The sequence below is a fragment of the Crocodylus siamensis genome, chromosome 10, assembly GCF_052110815.1.
Source record: "Crocodylus siamensis isolate JL-2025a chromosome 10, ASM5211081v1, whole genome shotgun sequence".
NCBI classification, from domain to species: domain Eukaryota; kingdom Metazoa; phylum Chordata; order Crocodylia; family Crocodylidae; genus Crocodylus; species Crocodylus siamensis.
This window is the reverse complement of record NC_143404.1, coordinates 19,025,701-19,052,677: the sequence shown is the minus strand read 5'-3', so window position 1 is coordinate 19,052,677 and position 26,977 is coordinate 19,025,701. Positions and strand designations below refer to the sequence as shown.

Below are 26,977 nucleotides of genomic sequence, written 5' to 3'. Positions count from 1 at the left end.
CTCAGCAAACAAGCAGCCTCTGGTGTATATACTTGCTGGAGGTATTTGCTTCAGCATTTGTGCTTCCCTCCTGCGAGCAGGGAGCATGGTCTGTTTATGGCACAGCTCCTGGGTAACTCAATGACTTCACCATTCACTTTGCTGCTGGGAAACAGAGGTTCCCTGGATGATAAGCAGCTCTCAGAAGAAATTCTTCTCCTTGTGCGAGGGAGTGGCTGTGTTGTGCCTGCTCACTTGGCTCACAACACGTACACACACACCCATGCTCTCCGATTCCTGGAAGCTGGCAGTACTGATCTCCTAAGGCACCAGACTGTCCGGTCCCTCTGGAATGGTCCAAACTGCAAGACCAAGACCTTTCGGAGGGGGAGGAGTCCCCAGGAAATTATGTTGGGGACCAGCGTGAACTTGTGCTGATGTGTGAACAGGTCAGTACAGCAGCTTGCGCCTTCTGTTTGCTTTGCATGCCTGGTCTAGTGCGTGGTGCATACCTATGAGCTTCTGCTCAGCTGAGCAAACATAGGTGGGAAGCAAAAGCTTGCAAGTATTTCTGGTAGCTGGGTGCTTGGTATGCAGGCACATGGGGGAAATGGGGCTGGGGTTTTCAGTCTGGACTTACTGGGGTGCTGGAGTGATTGGCACAATGTAAGGACAGAATAAGTTTTCTTTCTTAGTTGTTCAGAAATCTCATAGTTGTGATCATGAAAGGGGAAATGCAGAACAGCAGAGATGGCAACTGCTTAGGTTTGACTAATGTGAATTCAGTGTGGGTGAAAGGGGCCAGCATATGGCAGCCCTGACAAATGAAATCTGCTGGGTTATTATCCGGAGGATGGCCAGCAGCTGGAAAAACTCCCTGCCCCAGGCACTGATATGCCTCACTCAGCCCTGGCCCAGAGGGTGCGTGGGGGGAAGTGACTCTCAGCCAGTGGTTCTCAACCTTTTTAGACTCAAGGCACCCCTGGATAGATTCGAGGCACCTCATGGAAAATGGCAACTCTTAGTTTTCACTCTTTTTATGCCTACAGAAATATAATAGAGCAGGTTTTCTGTTGCAAAGAACTCAGAAAGACCACAGCTCTGGATTTCTATTTGAAATTTCTAGGTTTATATTGTGATTCATGTTTCACAGTGCTAACGTTGTGCAGCACCCTGTGGCACCCTTAAAAGGATCTCAAGGCATGCCAGCATACTATGGCATCTTGGTTGAGTATCACTGCTCTATGGTCTACTCAGAGGACCCCTTTCCCACTGGGAACTAGGAATGGAGGCTTCTTACATGGAAAAGGTTCCCACAGGGAAGTCTACTAGGGACCAGGTATGAAGGCCAACTTTTATGGATGAGTTGGACACGAGTCCAACAGAGGGCAATGAAAATGGTTCAGGGGCTGGGGCACATGATTTATGAGAAGAGGCTGAGGGGACTGGGTTTATTTAGTCTGCAGAAGAGAAGACTGAGAGCAGATTTGATAGCAGCCTTGAACTACCTGAAGGGTGGTTCCAAAGAGGATGGAGCTGGACTGTCCTCCATTGTGGGAGATAACAGAACAAAGAGAAATGGTCTCAAGTTGCAGCAAGGCAAGGTTAGGTTGGATATGAGGAAAAACTCTCTCACTAGGAGGGTGGTGAAGCACTGGAATGAGTTACTTAGGCTGTGGAATCTCCATCCTTGGATGTGTTTAAGGCCCAGCTTGACAAAGCCTTGGTTGGGATGATCTAGTTGGGGATGGTCCTGCTTTGAGTAGGTCGTTGGACTAGATGACCTCCTGAGGACTAGATGACCTCCTTCCAACCCTCATTTTCTATGATTCTGTGCTTCTGTGGTTCTACGTTTCAAAGAGCTGGCTCTCACTAGATTTCTGTTCCAGTTGAGCTCCCCAAAATCAAAGCAGCTCAAGTCATAGACTAATGTATGTTTCAGCACTGTTGGTTGTAGCTATGTTAGTCTAAGGACATAGGCAGACAAGGTTCTTTGGGTAGCTGTGCTATCTTTTATTAGACCAACTAAATAGTTGGAAAAAGTGTTTTTTGCAAGCTTTCAGGCATAAACACCTTTCTTCAGGCAGACTCTCTCCAATGACTCTTCTTTTCTTTAAAATTTACTAAAGCTCTGCTTTAAAAAAAAAGCAATCATTCTTTAAAAGCAAACAGAATAAAATCAGCAAATTGTGCGTAGAAAATGTCATACCAACATTTTTGACATTTTCATTTTTTTTAGTTTCTTTGGCTAAGACCATTCACAATGTGTGTCAAATGTGTTGAATAGTTTTGGTCAATTCAAGTAGGCATCTTCTGGGGGGAAAATGGTCTGAAAAATGTTACCCTACTCTAAGGAGATCTTTGGAAAATTTGACCGTAGCATGGCAGCACGTTTCTGTTAGAGTTATCCCACAACCTGGATCTGTATGCACCAGATATTCCAGGGGAAGCTGAAATCCACACATGGATCTGAATTTTGCCAGTGACTCCTAGATTTTTAAGATGGGAATCCAAGTATCTTGTGCTTTCCCTGTTCTGAATTTAGGAATTTTCAATGTTTGATGCCAAACTTTGTGATTTGAACCCATTCGTAGTGCCTCTGTGTTACAGGAAGGAACAAGCTCTTTTGTTCTGAAAGGACCAGGACACTGGGGAATGCAGCATAGTTACATCCAAGTCCACATTTCTGGTCCCTTTAGCTATACAGATTTGCAGAGATACCAGAGAAATGGGGCTTGCTTGTCATTTGCCAGGCCAGGGCAGGAATAGGAGGCAGTGGCATAATATTTGGAAGATTTCAAAGGAGACCAGTTAGCTGCTAAAACAAGGTGTCAGTGAGAATTATGGTCCCAATTCATAGAATCCAGAAGCCAGGCACTGGTGGATATTAGAAGTAGAGCTGGCCCCAGTTAGAAGTACTATGGGCTGGGGGATCACTGGGCAAAATGTACTAGTAACCCGAGGCAGTAACAGCAGCTCTTCCCGGTAGGACGCAGGCACTGCTGGGCACGTGTAAATAGGCTACACAAAAGCCAATGTCCCCTTCCATCCCCAGTCACAGTGTTAATTATTACCCTTTATAGGTAGTATTTCAGTAATACCTATGAGCTGGAGTCATTCTCCAGTTATGCCATTGCAGCACATTATGTGGCATATAGTGCTATGCTGTAGCTTCCCCAGGAGAAGCACAGGCCCCTCTCTGGCATGGTTAGTTGTATTTTAACTTTGAGGAAACACCTTTAAACAAGAGCCTGCTCCTTTAATTCTCTCTTCTTGGCTTCTTGTTCCTTCCAGCTGTGTCATGCTCCCTTGCGGCCGGAAGGATATGATGACACAGTTATTGTAGTAGGCACCACATTTCATTTGAGCTGGTCTTCCTTCAATCTCAGATGCCTCATAGAAAAACCACAGCAAGCTAGTTATCCCTCAGCTATGGCCAGGCAGCAAAAACCCTTCCTTAAAAGAGTACTCTTTCCTCTTCTCTGAGCACATCTGGAGGTTGCCTGATAGGTTGAGACTAAACTGCACCTTTGGTGGAGATATTTTGCAGGGACCTGCTACCTCAGTGCACCTGCCCATTGAGGAGAGCCCCATGGAGCTTACCCTGTTAGTCTCAGGCCTGGGAAAGGAGACTGAACATTTTCATTGAGAATTATGAACAGTTAATTCCCAGCAGTTGTACAACATGTGCTGTACAGGAGACCAGGTGAGGTGATCACAGTGGTTCCTTCTCAGCGATCTGAGCTGAAAATCCTATCTGTACCATTTGGTTGTATTTTGTGCTTATAGTGCATCTCAGGGATGTCCTCAGGAGGGGAGTGCTAATCACTGGAGGGTAAAGGCCCGCTCCTCATTTTGTGCTTCATGGTGGTACAGGTTTTGAATTAGACTTCGACTCTTGGGGGGTCTGCAGCAGTGGCAGCCGGAAGGACCTGCCACTGCTGCCACATGTGCTGCTTGGAAAGACCTGGGGCAGTTCTCATCTCTTATTGGAGTGAGGGGGGACTCCCTCATAATTTGAACCCTGTGTCTGCACTGCAGGCCACCAGTTCATCTTGGGTACCACTAGCCGCCTGGACGGAGCATGTTGTGGGTTAATTTAATTTGCTTATCAGGTGGGTTTTGAAGCCTGTTCTGAGCTGCCAACCAGCACCAGATTGCTACTGTACAATGGGGAAAACAACACCTCCCTAATCCACAGCAGAGGTTGGGAGGATTAGTTCATCAATGGGAAGAAAGCAACCCTGGATGCAGGGAGAGAGAAAACACTAATGTAATTACCGCTGGTGAGACATGCTTGTCAGAGTCAGGACTCTGGATGTCTCTCGCTGTTCAGGGTGGAGAAGGATGCTGTTTCAGTGTGAGAAAGTGTACTGAAGCCTGACAACAGACATAGGGGGCCCAGCTGGCTGCCAGGGATGCCCAAGCAAAGGCCACGAGCAGCTTTCCCTGTCCCTAGCTGAAACACAGAATGCCAGGAATGTGCAGCCTGGCATTTGAGATACAATCTGGAAAGAGAGAGAAAAGAACTACTGGAGTCAGAGGGCTGGCACTGGGCAGCCGCACCGGCCTGGGAGATGGGCCCGGCCCCACCCCCGCTTTGCAAATGCAGTGCAGCGGTCAAAAGATGCATTGTGCATTGTGTGTTGAGAGACTGAGTCCCAGGGCTGGTAGGACCGACAGACCATTGCAGGGCTGGGGAGTATCAGACGCACTTTCTGCCGTTAGAAAGGACACCAGCCTTAGGGCTAGGTGGGATGGTGGACACATGGGTTGCTGCTGTGGAGCCTTGTTGCAAAGGGACCTTTCATTATGGTGCACAGGTAAGTGATTGGCAGGGGTCGCAGCCTCCCTGTTTGTCCTGGTCAGTGGGATGAAGCTGAGCTGTGAGTCTTTCACAGTGAGAAGAACCCGGATGGACACGTGTCTCATGAATCTTGCATCTGGTCAGCGGGTTGGACTAGAAGCCCACAGACAGAGGTCTCTTCTAGCCCTGTGATTCTCTGCTTCGCTAAGCTTTGCTGGGAAAGGTCCTAGTGGTCAGGACTGGTTCAGTTTGGCTGCTCATCACTCACATGGAGATGTCTGTTGTTATTTTTCTGCAGCCTCTCCTTCTCTCACCAGTGACTTGCAAGTGCCACTTGGCTCTCAGCTGCAGCTTCTGGGCATACTCCAGAAACCAGTTACAGGGACAGGCAGGCGAGGGAAGGATTCACTGAATCAGCTCTGTGGAGCTGTCTTCCAGTTCCCTACAGGAGCCTCCCTCCCTCTATCCCCGTTCCTGTCCAGGGGCTCCTTACAGCTATAGCAGAGCTCACAGAAGGCCTCATCTGACAGCTCATAATTTTAGGCCCTCATGCACATAGCAGGCCTCTTTATCTTGGTGCAATCAAGCCTGGTGCCCTGATTGGGCAAAACCACCTCTCTGGAGGAAAGAGATGAGCACCGACCAGCATGAACAGAGGCCCCATGCTCTAATGGGGGGCTCTCTTCCCCTTCTGTGAGCTCCCTGCTCCTCTTCACTCTGGGTTCTCTCTCACCCCACAAGCAAGGAGGCAGGGGGCCAGATCCTGACGCCAATTATATCAGCATAAATCTGGAGTACACTCTGGAGCAGAGCAGTCGCTGTGAATTTCCACTGCTGCAGCTGAGCTGGAAATCCAGCACGCCATTCCCTAGATAGGACCTGTTGCTGGCCAGGGCACAAGCTCTGTGCTGGGCTTTGTACAGGAGAGCTGCTGTTAGCAGTTACAGGATATTTCGGCAGCAAGGCCCCAATGAGTCACTGGCTTGAACTGCAATGAGACCTGACAGGCAGTTTCAATTCATTTATCAACATGCTCTGAATTCCCCTTTTGAGCTGGCAGGAACAAAATTAAACGCAAAACAAATGAGCGCTGGAGAAGCAAGCCCATTCCTCCGCTCATCCGCACGCTGCCGCGGAGCCCGTTGGAGATGAATGTCCCCGGTGATATCCCTCAAGAGCGCTTTGTCAGACAGCAGTGACAGCAGTGTGAGCAGGGCCATTATTTGCACCGCAACACAAGTGATTTCCTCTGTTATCGCTGTTGCTATTGTTGCTGAATTGGAATGAGACCCTGTGGGGACCCAGGGCTAAGAGGACCCTGCTTGGTTTCTTATCAGCTTGGCCTGCACCATGTCTTCTTCAGGTGACGAGCAGGATTCCTGCTGTTCTGCTGCGCCTGTGCTCCTGCCCAGCTGGTCCAGTCTGCAGAACTACACAGCTGAGTCTCAAGGAAGATGTTTTCAGGAGGAGACCATGGCATCAGGTATTTGAGCATGCAGGGAAGGAAAACACCCCACTCAGTCTGAAACACATGGGTGCTTTCCTGAGGGCAACATTCTGCCTCCTTTAGGCTGCCGGCCACACATGCGTGAACAGGGATGGGATGAGACGGGGCAAGTGATGCAGTTGCCTGGAGTCTGAAGCTTGCCAGGGGACCCTGTTGCATTACAGTTCTGCATTTGTCTGGCTCTGTAGCAAAGGACAGGGGCCCAAAATGAAACTTTTATAAGGAGTCCTTGGAAAGCAGATCCTCCTTGCTAGAACTATCATACCAGCAAGAAGGATGGAACAAGGAAAGAACAGATGAGGCAGGGAGTAGGCTTGTTGAATAAATACTAGCTAAGCCCTGGTCTAGGAAGTAGGATCTAGCAGACAGGACTATACTGATGGTCAGGAGAATTCATTCTAGTTTAGGCTTTACCACTGACTGCCTTCATAGCACTGGGCTAGTCACTTCACCTGTCACTGTACCCATGCCTCTGTGCAATGGGGATATAGTTACTGACAGGCCTTCATAAAGCATATTGAAATATAAGGTGAAATAAAAACATTGAGAGGCTTTTCTTTGTAAGCAAAGCCCACTAATGAGAAGCCTCAGGCTTGCATTTTTCTATTGCTAGCTATAACTATGGTTTAAAAGTCTGTGTGCAAATTGCAGTTTAGTTTACAGGCTAGAAAAGCTGACTGAATAAAAAGAACATTAACGTACAGCTACAGTCAGAAAAGTGACTTATAAAAGCCGTTGCATTGTTCCAGCCTCAGATCTCTTGGTGCTTGTATGTCTTACAAGACTTGTCTGATTACTGACAAGAATTGGTTTTTAATCCTGTTACCCTGAAGAGCCAATACAGCTGTGGAAGAGCAAGCTGGAGTTCACTGTGCCTCAGGCATCATTGACATAATTGCCAGCTAGAGTTCCAATTCCAGGATCTTTTATGGCAATGGTTGATGGTGTGTGAAGCAGAAAGGATGCAGCCTGGTTTTCAGATACTGGCCTGAGCTGGCAGTTAGGAAAATCTCATTTCCACTGGCAAACTGATGAGCAAAGAGTTATGCAAATTATTCAATTTCCTGGACTGAAGAAGGGTAATAATTACAAAACTTGCCTCAAATGTGCCTTTTCTAGACTTTTACTGCCCAGTTCAGCATGTTAAAGGTCTGAAAGCAAGAGGGAGACTTCTCCGCAGCTCAGGGCTACCTTGGCATAGTGTCATAGCCAGACAATCATTAAGAGGCATCCTGTGGGGCTTGTAGTTAGATCTTCATAGTATCATTGATCTCTCCCTCCTCTGCTTATGATTTAAGGTAACATCAGTGATTAAGGTGATACACTTCTATTGGGATCTGTCAAAGCACAACATTTGTTTTAAGGGGCTGTTGTAAGGGTAGAATATGCTGTTATCTCCTCCATAAGCATTGACTACAGCTCTCTGCCTCCATGATGGCTTGGTAGGTAACCCTAGGGAGCCGGAGCCAGGAGATCAGCCTGCACAGTTAGCAGAGGGCACTCTGGAGACCAAGTCTGTGTCACTGGCTGTAGGAGAAGGGTTCCCCACTGGTAAGATACTGCCTTGTCAGCTGCTGGGGTTTGTAATGCTTGTAGATAGCAAAGAAGCTATAATTCAATGGTTCACTCCCAGGCTGAAGTTCCCCAGATGGATATTCTCATCCATCACATGCATTTCTTGGCTTTACTCTTAGTTTCCAGGGAGAAGAAGCTGGTGTAAGCACTAGATTGACTCGAGTTATTTTAGCAATGTAGCAAATGAGGGGTAGGTGTAAGGATGGGGCTTGGCAAAGCAAATTCTGTGCCTGTGGGTTCATACATTAGGTGTTACAGCAGGACACATTAAGGATGGCCAGAGGGAGTCTCCAGGTCCCCAGACCACAATACCATACTTGCTTTCTTCAGAGCCTAATCTCCCCTCTTGGCATGTCAGTAATTCCCAGTGGCCTATTGGGAGTTGGTAGAAGTGAGACTCCAGGAGTAGCAGATGGAGCAAACCATAGCAACCTGCCCCCACATGGGCCTGACCCCGCACCCAGTGTGTTGGGGTCTCAAGTTCTGCACCACACATCTAGTTGTGTCCCAGAGCTCGACCAGTGCAGACCTCGACTAAGATGCATGGCCCTTAGTTCTCGCCCTGGAGCCCATCCTCTGCAGAGTCTGGCTATCAGACTGCTTCATACAGAGCCATGGGTCTGCATGTGGAACACCCTTCTGGCAGCAGCAGCCTACCATACTCATCTTGCTTGTCGCATAGCTCAACCCTATTCAAGGTTAATGCGTGAACTAAACCTGGGGGAGGAAGGTGTTCAAGCTGGGGAGAAGTAGGGACAAATTTTGTATATAACAGCTTCTATCCCTTAACCACACATGTTTCATTTTAAAGAAATTTCGCTCTCCTTCTCTGTTGAGAGTCACTCTTCTCAGGGCGTCAATTCCCAGCTGCAGGAAGCAGCAAGGAAGAAGCTGTGGGCCCTGGAAAATGACGAGAAGGATGTCTGTGCTCTGTTCAAGGTGAGAGTTACAGGCGCAGGTATGCCAGAGAGATGGGAAAGGTGAGCTGCTTACATACACCTCATTGGGGTTGGTTTCACAGTGTGTCTTCCACAGACCAGACAGAGACATCTGAATCATCCAGGGTCCTACCACCAACAGTGTATGTCAGCACACCATCCTCTGTAAGAAGGTGTTCCCATAACTAGGCTAGCAGGGAAAGGGGCACAATAATCCAGTATGCCCAAAGCATATCTTCCTATCAGGAAGGGAAAATGAACGGAAGCTCCATGAAATCTTCAAGGGACTTTGTGTTGGAGGTCTGGGTTACTTGGGAAGCACTTAGATAACACACTAGTATGAATCGGAGGAGCCAAAGCAAGGTAGGATTTTCAGAAGAGTCTAAGGGCATTAGGTGCTCAACTCGCACTGGAAGTCAGCCTAGGCAGGCAGACAGACAGATAACCAACCACTTTGGAGACAGGACAATTTCCTTTCATTTTGTTTCAGCCGAGATTCACAGATGCTGTTAGGATGTTGTAAAATACCGTGTAGTAATTCACTGCCTTGAGTTTTCCTTCCACGCTGGCTCTTCACGTGTAAGGGCATCATAGCTCTTTGTGGATTCCTTAATACTGGTCTCAGCCCCTCTGTATCTGGAAACCTGGCAGAGTATGTGAATACTGCTGCTGGGGACATCTGTTTTATTGTATGGAGGAGAGATCCTGCTTTCAAAGTCAGATGATCCCTTGGGTTCAAGCCCCTGAGTTCTGGTTAGGATATTGCCTCTGCCGTTATTAAGCATTTTCCGCTCGCTATTGACCACCGCAGATCCTCAGGATTTCATAAGCAGAATTTCACTGGCCTGCACAATAAGGAGGGGAAAAGATTTTGTGGGGAGGGTCAGTTCTCTCCCACTCACTCTGCTGTGTCAGAGCATCTGCAGCTCAGACGAAGAACTGCAGAGGCTCAGCGCTTCCTTGCTGAAGGAGCCAACAGTTATGATCTCTGGCAAGTAACAAAGCTCTGTAGCCCTCCAGGTCATGGATTCAGAGCTCCAGCCTGGAGGACACCAGAATCCAGGGTCCATAGCCCGGTGCCAGGCCCTTCCACTATAACAAGTGGAGTGTTGCATGTACCACTTTTTGTATTCCCTCTCACAACAAAGTAGCTGGAGTGACCGAGGACCCCAGGACCTTCTCACACATTGGCCCTTTCTTTGGTTTCCAGGAGCTGTCAGCCAGGTTGGTCTGCATCCAGGCTCAGGAGGATCGGTTCCTTCTCACCTTTAAGACTACAGAAGAAATCTGGAAATTTTCCACATACTTGGCTTTAGGTAGACTATCCACCACATCAGATGGGCATGGGGGCATTGGGAATGTGAGGGCAAATCAGATGCTCCATGCCACAAAATACCTAGAATTAGGTATTTAGCCACACTAGCAATATAACTGGCTATTGGGATAGAAAGGTTAATGAGAGCAGTAGGGCTGATGGCACAAGAGCAATATTTGGCATGGTACCCAGCCATATTCATGGCACTGTCTTCTAGCTCAGTGCAGCAGACACAGAGGAGGCTCTACTAACTTCTCCAAGGCAAGCTGCTGACCAAAGTGGTCACTGTCCAACTGTAGGATTGCAAAAAGCTGATCTGGATGGCGCTGCAGGCACAAATGCTTTGTCTTTTGCTGGGAGGAAGCACGTGGAAAAGGAAGAATTTTAGACCATGTATTTTTCTTATTTTATTAGGCCATGTGGCTTGCTGTTTGGAACAGCTTCTCTTCGACCAAGTGTACTGGCTGAATTATGCTCTGGTGGAGGACACCAAGATCAGTGTTACTGTCAATGAAGATCGCCTGGCTACCATATATCTGGGTCTGCTTATCCAGGAAGGTTAGAAGCAAGTGCCCATCTCGGGATCTTCTCTAAATCATCCCAGCAGGATTTCAGGTTGAGCTGGTCCATAACTTACATTGGTAATGGCTTCCTTGTTTCAATCTGCAGGTAACTTCTTTTCCAGAGCAGTGTTGAATGTTCTTCAACTTGTGGAGGAGGCAGAGGGAGGCTTGAGGTTCTGCAAAAATGAGCTACTTCACGTGAGGGACATCGGAGAAGAGTCAAGATGGGAAGGGATGTCCTTGTTGACAGGTCAGAGAGGCCTAGTACCCGTGGCAGCCATAGAGCCTCTACCCCATCCATTTTACCAGTAAGTAGATGGACAGTGGTGTGCATTACACAACTAACATTTGTTCCTCGCCTGGAACATTCAGGTTCAGAGCAGCACCAAATTCAGGATGAGGAACTGCTGTCCCTTTGGATGGTTGTAGGGGCTGCCCTTTGTATCTGAACAGGAGAGGCCTGGAATTCCAGCAAGTTTGTCAGGCTATACCATATATACCACAATGAAGGTCAAAAACCAATTCTTGTTCTATTCCCAGAATAGGTCAAGGATTTAATTCTGATCTCACTCTGGTTTTATACTGATTTAATCCTCTGACTTCAATGGAATTACTTAGGGGCAGGCAAAATCCAATTTGCAGGCTGGATTGGGTCTGCAGTAGACTCCATTTCCCAGCAGCCCCTGTCTGCATTGCTGTAACCAGTTTCCATGGAGGCCCAAGGAATGGTGGAGCTGTGACAGTGTGGGGCTTGGGTTTCCATGGAGACAGGCCCCAGCAGCACTGGTCGGGTGTGCAGCTAGCAGGGAGCAGCTCCGGGGCCAGGATGTTGTGGTGACAGTGTAGTCCAGAGCCAGGGCACAGCTACAATCTGCTGCCCATGTGCCCCGGGCAGGGGCATGTAGGCAGTGGATCCTGGCTGTGCCCTGGCCCCAGACCACACTGTCACCACCGCAAGATCCTGGCCCCAGCCCTGGAGCAACTCCCTGCCCAGCCATGCACCCTGCCAGTGCTGCTGGGGCTGGTCTCCATGGAAACCCTAGCCACATGCTATCATGGCCCTGCTGTTCCTGGAGTCTTCAGGGAAACCGGCTGCAGCAATGCGGGCAGGGGCTGCTGGGAAATGAAGTCTGGCTACCAGCTGCATCTGCCATTTTGCCTGCCCCTGGTTTACACTGATGTAACTGGAAGGGGAATCTTAGCCCAAGACTTATAGAAAGCCAAAGGCTGGTCCAGTGATGCTGATGAGGAATTATAGTTCTTCAGGTCAGATACTTAGGTCAGCCATGGTGATAAGAACATCAATCATATTTCTTACTGAATTCACCAGGGAAACTTCCTTTCACACCCTGTGAAGTTCATCATGTTTTTAAGGGAGTGGAATTTGATGAGATACCCAAGGGATATTCAGATACCCGTGTGCCCAGTGAGCAAGAGCTCAATGCCCAAAATGGTTCAAATGCACATTTGAGCTTCCCCGGTCTGACTGATGCCCTGGGGTATTGATACTTTTCAACTGAACAAATCTTTGACCATATTAATGCATCTACGCATGGCTTCTCCTTTGCAGATGGTTTCTGAAGAAGTATCCAGTGAGCTTCAGTGTCTCCAAAGAAATTAGTAGTCCAACCGCCCAGCCAATTGGTAAGTGTCGCTGGTGTAACAGCCTGGACTTTCTAGAGCAAAGCCACGACTCTTACAAATCCATGGGAAGGGCTATCTAGATGCTTAAGGCACTTCCCTCTTGCTGTATATAAAGCACTTGATTTAGAATCAAAGAATCATAGAAAAGTAGGACTGAAAGGGACCTTTAGAGGTCATCTAGTCCAACCCTCTGCTTGAAGTAGGATCCTCCCAAGTGGCATCTTCGGACCCTCTGGAATCATTCATACCCCTCATGGGGTCTTAAGGCACCAGGCACAGTGAAAGCCCAACTCGGAGTATGAAAAGTTGCCAGCACCTTGCATCATCCTCTTTTTATTTTCCTCTCTGCATTCTTTTCCCCTATTTCCTCTTCTCTCTGGTGCCTGTCTCCTTTGATCCTTTAGGGCCTGCATTTTAAACAATTAGACACACACAAGTGAACATGCCATTGCATGCCGAGCTGGTGCTGGCAGTCTTTGCAGCCCTACACATTAACTGGGCAACCGTGTGTACAGTAGCCGTCCTGCGTATTGGCCAGTTGGGGATGGAAGGTAACTGCACATACAAATTAGACACACAATGGTGGGTGCAATTATATGCCTGACTGCAAATCAACCCATTAAAGATTCATTGGCCTCTCTGGCAAACTCTGAGCGGTATATGGAGAAGCAGTTCTGTCCTGTGGTACAGTGGCCCAGGTATTTAAATTTTTCTCATGCTTAATTATCAGAGGGTTTTTGAGGGATTTCAGTCTTTGTCCATGAGGAGCCTTATTTGTTTCTGCTGCTTATTCCACCTTCCTGATATCACGGTCATCTAGTCTGTGAGGACATCACACAGAGGAGTGTGGTTCCATGCAAACAGCAAGTAACAGGAGAAACTCTCCAAGGGATGAACCCTCTTTTCATGCTAAAACCATCAACACTTACTGGCTGCCCCACTTCCAGCCAGGGAAGGTTTGGTCATACTTAAAAGGCCTGGTGCATTGAAATTAAGATGTTTCCCTTTGCTTCTCAGGAAAGGGTAGGTGCACAGCCATAGAGGATTACCGAGGCAGAGGATGGGATGAACTGAGCTTCTCCAAAGGAGACAGCATAGAGATCATTGGCTTTCTTATACCAGGACTGCAGTGGTTTGTGGGAAGATCCCTGAGCCTGGGGATGACTGGCTTTGTCCAAACCAAATGCATAGACCCCAAGACATATGAACCTCTGTAAGTACATTGCGATACTCCAGGCAAGCTCCTGTGGAGGGGAGAGGGAAGGGCAGGCTTGGAGTTTGTTTCTGGCAGGTGAACGAATCCAGGGTTTTGCAGACGGAGATCACGCTGCGATTCCAGGCTCTCTCTGGAACCAGCCGGCTGGTGGATTCTCTGCCTAAAGCAGGCTTAGCTGTCAGCTTTTACTCATCCTAGGTATTTTGCAGACTGGAAATTACAGCCCGTAAGAACAGATACAGCACCCTGCCGGGGTTCATTTTACTGTAAGGCTTGTGTGCTCAGTGTGTCTATGTCACAGAGCAGCTGGCTTATCCCTCCCATTTTAGTTTTAGTTTTAAACATTCACTGGCTACGTGGTATTGTTCAGGAGGCTGCGGACCCCCAGTTGGTGAGGCACAGTGTGCCCGAGAGGAGCTAGTACAAAACAGCACCATCAGAAAGACAGGGCAAGAGCCACTGGATGATACAGGAGGTGACTCCCTCATACTGTGAAGCCCTAATCGTTGTTTCAGTTGTCAAGCTGGTACTACAGGCCCCAAGTAGGTGCACATCCTCTGGTGGTGCCAGAACCTAGTTTTGTGGGGGGTTTCATAGGTTTTCTAGTACCTCAGTTGGCCATTTCTGGGCCAAAGCAACTCAAGGTCTTGTTGCTTCAGGGACTTTCCTTCCTGAGGTGAAAATACTGTGACAGAGTTATGTTGGGTGGGTAGCAGGAGTGTCTACCCACAGCAGGGTTCTGGCTATGTGGGGCTGGGAGCCTGGAAGACCAGTGCCTTGTCACAAGACAGTTGTTTTGGGGTGGGGAAATACAAGCTGCACTGACTGACGTCTGCTGGTGCATGCCCCAACACAGGGGAAAGGGTCTGGAGTTTCTCAGTGAAGAAGAGCAACGCTCCCTCCTGCACCTCCCGTGCAATGGCAGCGAGCAGCACTACACTCGTGTCCTCAGTGACCTGGCGCACACTGACATCACCTCCGTGTACAGGCTGGGTGAGTGCCTCTGCCCCTCACTGCTCCTTGGGGCAGCCGCCTCTTCAAATGGAGCCCCATCCAGGCATCTCTAGGGAGTTCCCTGCCTTATATCCCCAGTCAGAAGTTTGCAGGGTGGAGAGGGGTTGGGAGGAGTTACTAGGTGCACTGAGTAGGCAGCTTGCACCTGAAGTCCTCACCCAGACCCTAAGGGGCATTTTTACATGTGCAAGCACCACAGCACCTGGCACTCTAAAAAGCACCTGGTGTTGCAACACTTGCAGTTGTATAAGCAGCAAAATGCACATCAGCGCTGAGAAAATGGCAGCAGCGTGCTTTTGAACTAAAACACCTCAGAGGTGCTTTAGTTCAAAAAGTGCACCGCTGCCATTTTCTGCACACTGACACACATTTCTCCACTTATACAACTGCATGTGGCATGGCACAGTGCACGTCAACTTGCATGCAGAGCAGACTTGATTAACTGAGTCTGCTCAGAAGCTGCAGATCTCCAGTGCCCGGCTGAACGAAAAGGTGTGTGTAGAAATGCTGAGCTTAGTGGACTTTTTGCTGGGCTCCAGCCACCCCAGGAGTGTTTCCTCTGTCTGGCTCAAGGCTGGCTCAGCTGGAATTGCCCCAGTCCTTAGCTGTATTTCACCATTTAAGTGCAATGCACTGAATGGGTCCTGGGCTCAGGTAGCCTCCCTGAGACAGCTAAATGCTGTCTTCTGGCATGTGATAGTTTGAAGCATCTCTGCTGTGCTCCCAGCAGAGGCTGCTCCCTTGGGAGACTGAAGAATTAGTTCAGCCTTTTGCAAACATCTAGATGCAGAGAAGAAAGAAAAGAATTCAAAGAATTTGCTTGTCATATGAAAATTAACTACATGGCTCCCCTGGATGGGCATGAGCAGAGATGATCACTCTCCTGTCTCTAGCCCATCATTTCGGGGCTCTGGTTGAGATTCTGAGGCAAATAAATTATTAATCTGGGAGGTAATATTGTCTGCTTATCAAAGGAAGGCCCTGAATCCAAAATTCCTCGGTTCTGTTCCCAACTGTCCCTTTCTTGCTCAGTGGCCTTTGGCTACACAGAGAATGTTTCATCCTCAATGTCCCCATCTATGGAACAGAGATATAATAATCTAGTGATAGCTCATTGGTGCCGAGAAGTTCAGATTCTTGATGTTAGCAAAAGAGTTTAAGATGGGAAGAACAAAGGGGATGTGGTGATACAGTGCACATTCCCTTGCCTCCTAGCTTTGTGCTTTGAAAGATGCTTTCTACCAGCCATGGCAAATGGCAGTTGCCTGTATATGCACTACCTGTCATGTCTGGCACATGTGGGAAGGAATGTGAAAGGCAGGGCATATAGGAGTCCTAGAAACTCCTCATCAGATGTATCATGAAAAAGGAGGCAAACTGGTTTCCCAGACAGTACAGTAACTCCCTCCCCATTTCCTGGGTGGGTGTGATCTTCCCAATACCCAATAAAATAGCTCTACCACTGACCTGCATCTGGGGACAACTGCATGCTCTTGCGTTTATCCCAACCACCCCAGAAGGGAGGAATGCAAGTTCTAGCCTGACTGTGATGTGTAGGACTGTAACCTTGTTAAGCCAGACACTCAGGGCTTATTGGAGAATCAGAGGGTGGGTGGGGGGAGGCTGGTCCTCTCAGTATGGGGCGTTCAGTTATGCTGCTTGCCTCTAGCTGTCTGCTAACAGTGGCCATGTTTATTTCTCTTGATTTGTAGATGGTTTTGAATCTGCAGTCATGCTCCCCAAAGTGCCATCTGGTGAGTCTGTGGAAGGGGAGATGGACATTGTTCAGCTGAGTGGGGTGACGAAGGTCTTACTTGTGGTTTGCCTGTCCCTTTTAGAGGCTCTTCTCCGAGGATGTAAGGATGTCCAGCTGCTCGGGTCATGGGAGGAAGCTGCTATGAATGGCTTGGCCACACCTAGTGTCTCAGAGCAGTCCAGCTCAGAGGGGGAATTGCTCCCTGCTACCCTGGAAGACTTTCTGCTGCAGGAGGCAGATGACTTTGATGACCCCAAGTTCTTTATTGACCTGAATGCTGGGCACATGGAGGATGCTGAAGTCTTTGACCCCATACTGACCTTCCTTAACCAAGGTGGCTATGTGGCCCATTTTCAAAGTCTCTATGACCTCTCTTTCTCCTTCCTCAATTCCACCTTCTATGGCTTCTCTGATGAGGATGAACTGATCTTGTATCTTGAGACCTCTAGGAACTGGGCCAAGAGGACTCATTTGAACTGGGCTCATATCAGGGTCTGTTTCCTGCTGGGCAGGCTCTGCATCAAAAGGGTCAAGTTGTCCCAGGCCCGAGTCTACTTTGAAGAAGCCATAAATGTAATGGACAACGGGTTCAGGGACTGTCCTCTGCTGGCTGCACTGCATGTGAACCTTGCTGCCATCTACCTGAAGCAGAAGATGAAGCTCAAGTTCTTCTCCATGCTGGGGAAAGCTGTGGCCCTGCTAGTTTGTTTGCCAGGACATGGCTTCAGTTCTGAGAATGAGCTGGAAGTTGTGAAGTACATCCTGAGGGATGCAATCGTGGTGGGCAATACCTCTTTGGAGGCCCGGGCTTGTTTCCTTGTTGTCAAGCTCTTCCTACAGTTGGGCAAGTATGATGAGGTCCTGCCCTTTGCAGAGCACCTTCAAATCCTCTCCACCAACTTCTCTAGCCAAGATTCGAGTGCCACATTGTTGGATACCACCCCCATATTGAGCTATTTGTATGACAAGAAATACTTGCCGCATATCACATTGGCATCCACCCGGCGGTTTGTTCCCAGTGGCATCAAAGGGGCACCAACACCTATATGGAGAGCTGGCTTAGTCCTCCAGAATACTGCCAAGCTCCTAGGAAGTCAGCTGAACAGAAGCAGCATCTCAGTACTTTCTTGCTTCTGTCTCAGACATGCATTGACTTTCTCCCATGAAAGCGGTGCTGTGTCTACTCAGAGAGCTCTGTGTGCCACCTTGTCCAGAATGTACCTCCAGCATGGCGTGTTGGATGGGGCAGTTTGTTATGCAGCCAGAGCTGTAGTTCTTGGCAAGCTGATGAGTGAGGAGGAGGCCTTTGAGTCTTCCCTCTCTTTGGGGTGGATGCATATCCTGAACAGCCAGCCAGCTAAGGCTGCAGAGATCATGCTGCAGCTCCTGCAATCTCTGCATGAAACGGACAGTGTTACTCAGGGTGGGGCAGTTCACAACCTCCTGGCTATTGCCCTCAAAGGAGAAGGCCAGGTGCAGAAGGCAGCAGTAAACTACTTGTGGGCCTTAAACAAAGCCAAGGAGACTGGCAACAGGAGGAACCAGGCTATTGCTCTGGCCAACTTGGGACACCTGACTCTCTCACACAGGGCCAACCAGCTGGCTGAAAGGTACTTGTTCCAGTCTCTACAGCTGTACACTGAGCTCCAGGGTAGTGAAGACTCAGAAATGGAGCTGGTGCAGGTGCTGCTGTGGCTAGCTCAGGCAATGGTGGGCAGGCACAGGATAGAAGACAGCAAAATCTTTCATGAACTGGCACTGGTGTATGCTCTGAAGTCCCACAACATGAAGAGTGAGTATGTTTCCTGGAGCCTTGTTGATGTGAGCATGTATAGGGAAGGGACTTGCCTATATGTTGCACCTTCTTAGATCCCTAATGTGGCCATTTAACCCTACCCTCTTCCCCATACCATACAGGTCAACTTCATATCACTGAGTCCCTCTGCCATTTCTACAGTAAAGTGTCCCCGAATCCTGGGGCCTGCATTACCTACCACGAACATTGGGTATCCCTGGCACAGCAGCTCCAGGACCGAGAGATGGAAGCACAAGTCCTACAGACCCTCAGCCAGCTCTACCGGAGTCTAGACACATCCAAGTAAGTCACTCCAATGCTTAATCACTTAATCACTGGGCAGAGGCTGTTGGCCAGAAGTTTCCGTTCACCAGGAAGCAAAAGCAGCAACTTCCAGGGCTGTGGGACAGAGTCTTCAGAGGGCCACAATCACAGGTGTATTATAGTACCCATTGTACTACCCATGCTGTACACAGCACAAGTCATAAAAACTCTTTACTGCACCATTTCCATGAACAGGGGTGACTAGTGCCTCCTGAACCTGGGGGCGCACAATTGTGGGTGTGCCTGGGGGCCCATATCCACTCTTATACTCCTGTGCCGCAGCTTAATGCCCCCCTCCCCCACGCCACTGGCCTGCATGGCAAAAAAACTGCCCTGTCCTGAGTGGTACCAAGTCGGGGGCCAATCTCAGGGCCCCCCTTGTGCTCCCCGTACCAGTTGTCTGTGTCCATGAATATCTTCTGTTGCAGATCCAGAGGGAAATCATTTGATTTCCTTTACAAACATGTCATAACTTGGCAAACACCAAATGTTTAATGGAGACTATTGTGCAGTAGGCTGTAGAACAGGCAATGGTTTCTGAATGACATAGATATGCACATGGCAACTCATCTCCTGTGTAACCTGGGGTTGCAGGAGCTGGCAGTCATGCACTGATCTGTCACACAGGAGACTGGGAAAATGTATTGTGCTCTGTTTATTCCGTTAATGCATTAAAGGTCCCACTGCTGCTTCTAGGACGCTGAGAAGTGAAGAAAAATAGGTGAGTTATAGCCAACTGAAATGGCCCTGAGTCAAATCCATCCCTGCTCCACTGGCTCTGATGGACTCACTCCCATGAATTTGACTTGGTGTCAACTGAAAAGGACTCCCTCTGGTAATAGGAACTTTGCCTCTGACCACTCTAGTACCCTCCAGCAAAAAATTGATGGGCCTTGCAATGTGCCAAAGAGATCACCTGGCCAATGGTGGCTACACTTTCTGGAATACACATCTCTTACTAGGAGAGAGTCTGACTACCAGTGCCGCCTGATGCACTGAGCTAGGAATTATCAGGGAGGCAGCCTGGGAGAGGGGGCATCTCTGGCAAGCACAGACAAACACATAACCTGGTGCTAGTTCTTTCAGTTTTTGCTTACTACTGTAAATTACACTAGGAAAAGGAACAGGCAGTCAGCCATTCTGGGCTGGCTCATAGTATGCAGCTATTACTTAGAGAAATGACACCTAAATGAGAGTAACTTCCACTAAGGGAGTTTTCTCTCTGATTCTTTTAAGGATAACTCTGCAGTGGATTGGGCAAAATTATTTCAGTTTAGGGATTTATATAATCTATCTACCACACTTTTATAGCAGTGAAATGCCAATTATACTGATATAAGAGTGTTGTCCATCCAGGGTCTTTAAGTTACCAGGAACCAATCTAAATCATCTGTAAAGCAGATGGGACAAAGGCCTATTTGTAATGTATATTCTGACTCCTTTCTACAGCACTTTGCCACCAATCAGTTTTTGCAAAACCAGTTCCAGTTTTACATCTTTCTAACATAAACCTGAGCTGCCATTCTTCTGGGATCACACTAATATGGTATAGGGGTTTGGCTTCCAGCCATTGGTTCTCATTATTCCTTTCTCTGCTAGCTAAAAGACCCTTTTTAACCTTGTTTTTTCCCCAGGAGGTCACTTATATGCCACAATCATGTCACCTCTCAATCTTCCTTTTTGATAAATTGGAGGTAACCTATCGGGTTAGGCCAGAATGGAGTCAAGGTTTGCTATTAAACACCACAGGCAAAGGAAGTGTTGTGCTTTTTAAAGGCAAACAAATGCCAAGTACTGGTGAATTTGCTCTGAAGATCCTGGAATGGCATGTAAGGTCACGGTGAATTCAGGGGGAAGGAATTTAGGAAGCAGCCATCTGTCATGTGAGCGGTGCTATTTTGGATTATAAAGGCACCCCACACCCTCAGCCAGAAGGACAGCTGGAGTCCAGTAGCTTTAAAGACAACCTGCCAAAGGCACAAACCAACCTGAAGGCTGGTTTGTCAGTGGGTCAGTGCCCCCTGCTGGATGCCAAATGTTGTATCACATGGCTCACACAAGTAAGTGCTGGTCATTTTGCCTTCTAGTGCCAAAAAAATTAGGGTAAAGGCCCAGGTACTGTTGCTAGTAGAAGCTTCCCTATAGATCACATGACAGAGAGAGACAGAGAGGCCTGTTCTCGCACGGGTTTCACTTTTGAGTTAGCTGATGGGAGCCAAAAGGAGACAGATGGTTCACAATGGGCCAAAGCAACACATACATGGAGGGGCATGCAGAGTTGTTCAATGAAAACTTATCTGATTTCTGGGGGCATCATCTTGTGCTCCATAGTGATGATTCCCCGTTAACCCTCCAGGTCCCTGAGACAATCCCTGGACTGTACCAAGCAGAGTTTACGGATCTTCATTGACCTGGGGGAGCGAGTCAAAGCAGCACAGGCCTGGTTGCAGGCTGGCAGGCTCCACTATCTTATGGAGGAGGATGAGCTGGTGGAAATGTACTTCCAGGTAAGGCAGGGGTGGGTAGTGCAAGTTTCTGCTGTCTAAGCCTCTGTGAGGTGACTAGATCTTTTCACCTCCCGAGCCCTTTCCATCACTAGTATTTGGGAATCTATTGTTTTAGCTGTGAAGGGGAGAAAGGAAACAATAATACCTGGTGCAAGCATTAATCACAGAAAGTCATCTTCTTGAAAGCGAGAGGGCCTTCCATGAATTGCAGGTTATTCAGAGGAGAAGGCTGAGTTGGTTTGCTAATGGTGTGAACCACCAGGGTTTACAGTAAAGTAGCAACCTGGATACACAAAGCTTCTATTTCAAGCATCAGATACTGTAAACTGGTGTGGCTGGGTAAGACAAGTAGTTAGGCTCCTGCCCTGCTACCAGCCCTTTTACTTGTACATATTCAGCATGGATCTAAATCAAGACAGTAGGGTTTGGAAGTTATCAGTTATCCAATGGCTGCTCATTGACCTGTGTGAAGTGAATTGGTGGTCTTGATCCTAAAAGGAAAATCTGTAGCACTCATTACAGATGGTTGTAATTAACTCTTTAGCTGGTGGTTTCAGCACATCGAATGTATGAACACCAAAGTGTTACCATTAACAAAGAATAAGTATAGGCCAAATCTCTCTCAGATCTTCCTAGCAGGGCTTGCCTGCCCGTCTGAGGAATATCTTCAATGGGAATAGAGTTATGATAATGAATACACAATAGGAAATGATCCTGCTTTGGCTGGGAGATGGCTTTAATAGGGCTTTTTGACATAAGTGACTCCTGCACTATTGAAAATGATCTGTGTATAGCCATTTGCTCTAGCTATGGGTTTGACCACTCCCCCCATCTAGGTTTTCAAATCCCCTTTTCATACCCAGAAGCAGTTCTCCCAAGTACTAGGTGAAACTTGCACAGCCAATGGTTACACCACTTTGCTGAACAATTGTCACATGCTTTTCGACTAGCATATTGCATCTACATAGAAATTCACTCCCTGGTCCCGGTGTCCAAACTGCACGCACATAAATTGCAAGTGCAATTACCACAATGGTGCATGTATGACAGTACCTGTACATTCAAATGCAAATGATCAGTTGGTCTTCTGATTACTAATTTTCGTCCATTGCTCTTAGAACAGAGCATGCAAAATATGTTTGCACCATTCTGAAGATTTGAGCTTGTGTTTATTGTTATTTTATTAACAAAATCATCTTGGAGTACATCTATGGTGCACTCTCAGGTTCTCACCTCAATTCCTTCTCATTCTAGGCAGCTATACAGACTGCACTGAAACCAGGGGACTTCTCCTTGGCCATGGATCTGTATGAAGAGGCGGGGGATATCTTTTTTAATGGCAGCCGAAACAGACACCGAGCAGTGGAATTTTATAGGGTACTGGAGCACTCCCATCAATGTACTCCTATCATGCAAACAGCCAAAGTGAGCTCTCCAGTGGAGGGGCAGGTTTGCTGGTCAGTCAGAAATGGCTATGCAGAGGCTGAAAAGGAAGTGTTGGTGAAGTGATGGGGTGTTTAGGAGCATGAGAGTACAATTGCTGCCACTGCACCTGGAGTCAGGATACTCAGGACAGTAGCTGCTGCCACAGCAAGGGCTCATCTGAGAGAAGTGACCGTTCCAGAGGAAGGCTGAGTGGTTACTTTTCTGGGAACTAACACAGTGAGTTGGTCTGAGTGCCTGAGATGGGCTCTGCACAGAACAGCATTGAGATAGGGAACTCCAGTTTGAGGGTGGCAGGGTACAGGCAGGGAAGAGCCTTTTTGCTGTTGGGATGCTTCATGGCAGACTCAGTGCCAAGAGTACTAGGAGGGGGCAGGAGCTATCTATCCTGTAGGACCAGAACTTCAGGCCCAAAACTTCAGGGCACCTCACAAGTCTTTTGTGGACTTGTCCTTCCAAACACTTCTGTGAGGACTGAGGCACAGAGATGGAAGGTGCAGTGCTGAGCACCTGACTCTTGGTGGGACCCCCAGCCCTGAGTTAGGGCCCTAGGTTCTATGCTGTGCACAGGGGAGCTGGGTCCCTTAGTCAGGTGGGGCTTACAAGAGCCAGATCACCAAGCCTGGAGCACCAGAGCTAGCTCAGAGGGATCACTAAGTCCTGTCTTCTCCAAGGCCTGTGGGCCAAACCTCCCTCCACTCAGGGTTCACAGCCCTGCACGCTCTTGCTGGAGTTAAACAACTGCTTCTTTGCTTGTCTGAAGGAGAGCAGAGGCCACTCCTTTCAATGCAAAGCAGTTTCCTGTGTTTTGTGTAGACCTTGGTCCCATAGCTCAGCAGTTCTCAACCTTTTTAGATTCAAGACACCCCTCATAGACTCAAGGCACCCCTCAGGAAATGCCAGTTCTTAGCTCTCACTTGTTTTTTGACTACAGAAAAATAATAGGACATTTCTTCTGTTGCAAAGACCTCAGAAAAACTACAGCGGGTCGGAGTGGTTTTAACACTGGGGATTCCTATTGAAATCTCTAGGTTTATCTTGTGAGTCACAGTTGCACATCTAGTGGTGATAACATTGCATGACATCCTGAAGCACCCTTCAAAGGATCTTGTGGCAACCCAGGGTGCCATGGCACCCTGGTGGAGAATCATTCCCATAGTTGTGAGCACACTTGCCAAATGCTTGAGCAAGACCAAAGTTGCTTGGCTTGTGGGACCCCAGGACAACCACAACCTGTTCAGCATTGACTAGGCAAGCCATCCCTCACCCAGGGGGCTTTCCTGGTGAAATATAGACAGGGACTTTGAGGATTACACTCTCAGAATTGGATACTTGAATCCCACGTTAAAGTATCAAACTTCTTTTGAGTCCAGGCCTAACTGACTTGCTCAAGTCACACAGAAGGTTTGGGGCAAGGCAACATTTGAACTTGGGTTAGCAGCATCTCCTGCCAGCACCTAAACCATTGCCTCTGTGCCATCCCTAATGTCAAGCCGGCAAGTCAGTGCTGTGTGTTGCTGCTTATTTGCCCTAATGTGAAGCATGGGTTTTGAGCTATAACTGCTAAGTAATCCCTTTGGACTTACTGTCCCCCCCAACTGCCCAGGGAGGTGCTGTGCCTTTGGCCAGGAAACTGAAGGCTACCAGAACAGAGCTGCGGTTGTTCAATAAGCTGGCAGAGCTGCAGATTGGACTACGGGGCTATGAGAAGGCGCTAGAATTTGCCACCCTGGCAGCCAGGCTGAGCACCAGCGTAGGTGAGTGGTTTTGCCTCCTTGAGAAACAGCAGCTATTCCAAATCTTCTCCACACAGAGTGGGTGGGTTGTCTCCTCAGAAGGGAGAAAACTTCATTGCCTGATGGGAAGATATTTCTGACATAATAAAGATGCTGGATGGCCTCTTATTATTGCATGGGTTGTTCTCATATCCATCATTTTGTCAGATGATGGGAAATTAGGAGTTAGACTGCGGCGATTCCTCACTGCTTTACTTCTCTGATGACACTGCTCACAACTCTGCAGGTAGATAGTTTCGTTAGGTAGGATGCTTTGAGGACAATGCCAGTATACAACTCTAGGTGGGACTAGTGAAACAGCCTGTGCAGGCCTGGTGCCCCCAGAGACTCTAATGACTAATACTTGCCCTTTAGTTCTGCCCTGGTGCCCATCATGACATTAATCCTGTTGTTGGCTGTGTCCCCACTGGACCATCCTGATGACCATGGAGATTCTCAGCCATCTCCTGAATCATAGGGGTCCCTGCCTCTACTCCCTGAGTGCATCTACACATTCAATTAATGCAATTTAATAAACTCTGGAGCAGTTTGAGCCAGAGTCAACTTTGCCAAGGCGCAGCATGTACACATGTGCCCGGGACATCAGCAGTTTGAGCTGGGGCAGAGCAGCCCCAGGCTGGCAGCAGGCTTTAGGGATTAGCCCTGGGCTCCAGGTGGCAGTGAGGCTGGCTGGGGCATGAGGGTGCAGAATCTGCAGCTAGGCAGCAGGCAACCCCCACACTTCAGCACCCTCATGCCCCAGCCAGCCCCTACCACCATCTACACGTGTGTTTCGTCACACTTAATTACTCCACCATAAGATATAGTTAAGGGGTGGAGTACATGACTTATAAGAGGTTGAAGGAACCAGGCTTACGTAGTCTAAAGAAGAGAAGACTGAGAGGGAATTTAATAGCAGTCTTCAACTACCTGAAGGGGGGTTCCAAAGAGGATGGAGCTGAACTGTTCTTAGTGGTGGCAGATGAGAGAACAAGGAGCAATCGTCTCAAGTTGCAGCAAAGGAAGTTTAGGTTAGATATTAAGAAAAACTTTCTTACTAGGAGGGTCGTAAGGCATTGGTTACCCAGAGAGGTTGTGAAATCTCTGTCCTTGGCAGTTTTTAAGACCCGGATAGACAAAGCTTTGGCTGGGATGATATAGTTGGGGCTGGTCCTGCTTTGAGCAGGGGATTGGACTAGATGACCTCCTGAGGTCCCTTCCAGCCCTCATTTTCTATGATTCTATGACTCTAAGATAGCACTGTTGGGGACCGTACTATCTTACAGCAGAGTTAATTAGTTTACTGCACCTTAATATCTGTGCACGTGTAGACTGTGACACTTTCCTGCAGGGTTAATTAGTCAACTCTACAGTAAAGTGCAGATATAGATGCATCCCCTGACTATGAAGCAAATACAGAACTTGAGCACTAGCAGGCCCTGGACTTAGTAGTATTGGAATGGGGATTAATTAGCAGGTGACAGTATTGCTGTATCAGCACTTCTTTTTCCAGGAGATCAGTTGCAAGAGCTGGTTGCATTTCACCGCCTGGCTTCAGTGTACTATTTCCTGCAGATGTACGAGATGGCTGAGGACTGCTATCTGAAGACACTCACCTTGCGCTCTCCCATACTGCAGTGTGCCGAAGAGGCTATGTACTATTCTAAGATTTACTGTCACCTTGGCAATCTGACCCTGCACAAACTGAAGGTGAGGAGCATCTTTCCATGAAGTGCTCTGTGGAACATAGTAGTTTTGCTGGGGAGCCAACATAGCACAAATCTCAGCCTGGAATGCAGCTGCTAGACCGACCAGGGGTCTCATTTTAAATGAGTCAGGCATCCCAGGGGTCTCCCATGAGATGCTAGGCCCTTGTCCAGTTCCAGCACAGCCTTTTTTGCCTTCATTTCAGCCGGTCCTTAACATTTCCCTTTGTGCTCTTTGGTTAGGATGAACAAGATGCTGCTGGCTACTTCCTGCTGGCCCTGGCTGCAGCCACACTGCTGGGAGACAAGAAGCTACAAGGTGTCATCTATGCCAAGCTAGCTTACATATACAGCATGCCCCTCCAGTCCAAGGCTCTGGATGGCTGTGCCACATATCGGGCTAGGTGGCTCAGCGAAGGAGGACAAGTGTGACAAACCATGGTGGGGGGCCCACATAGCCAGGTTTGTGAGACAGATGATGACAGATCTTCATACCTCATTGAAGAAAGTTGCCCACATGCCTTCTGAAGCCAAAGCAAATGGCACATGGAAAGTTCTGCCTGTCAGCCTGAGAAAAGCAGCCTGTTGTTGTGCCATGTTAGCTTTTCATTTCACAGAGGCGGGCTGTCACATCAGGTGTTTGGGATGTGACGTTTTCCTCATAGCTTGCTCACTGACTTTCTTCTTGGATCCCTTGGAAAACTAAACCCTTAGCCTATCAGCAAGCACAATGCACATATAGAGGAGACACTCCTGCCACATGTGCCCCAATGTCCCACATTCAGAATGGGCACGCTGCCTGTGTGTTACCCCACAGGGCAGCTTGGGAGCTCAGTTCTTGGCCTGTTCTGGGGTGGAAGTGGTTTCCTGTGCACATTATTGGGTCTTGCCACTAGATGGCACTCCAAGAATGCAGCTGATCAGATGAGGAAAGCACTGCCCAAGTGTTGGCAAAGTGTTGAGCTTGGTCATTAGTCTGATGCTTATTTTACAGAATACCATCTCCTTCCTGACTGCTCACAGCCTTGGGCTGCGCACATGGATTGGTGGAGCCAGCGGTGAGGTCTAAGCTACATTTTAATTAGTCAAAGAACATTTTTTTATTTATTTCTA

General features: G+C 48.2%; 1 protein-coding gene across 1 annotated transcript; it reads left to right on the top strand.

Moving 5' to 3' along the window:
- On the top strand, nt 1-26,977 carry SH3TC2 (SH3 domain and tetratricopeptide repeats 2). Its single transcript, XM_090020390.1, has 19 exons — nt 1-428; nt 6,150-6,269; nt 7,740-7,844; nt 8,680-8,807; nt 10,017-10,122; nt 10,536-10,679; nt 10,791-10,992; nt 12,255-12,328; nt 13,346-13,541; nt 14,401-14,537; nt 16,271-16,312; nt 16,397-18,106; nt 18,232-18,412; nt 20,790-20,940; nt 22,195-22,317; nt 23,990-24,140; nt 25,672-25,868; nt 26,108-26,326; nt 26,859-26,977. The coding sequence occupies exons 2-18, from the start codon at nt 6,260-6,262 to the stop codon at nt 26,294-26,296; spliced, it is 3,846 nt and encodes a 1,281-aa protein (XP_089876516.1). The 5' UTR covers nt 1-428; nt 6,150-6,259; the 3' UTR covers nt 26,297-26,326; nt 26,859-26,977.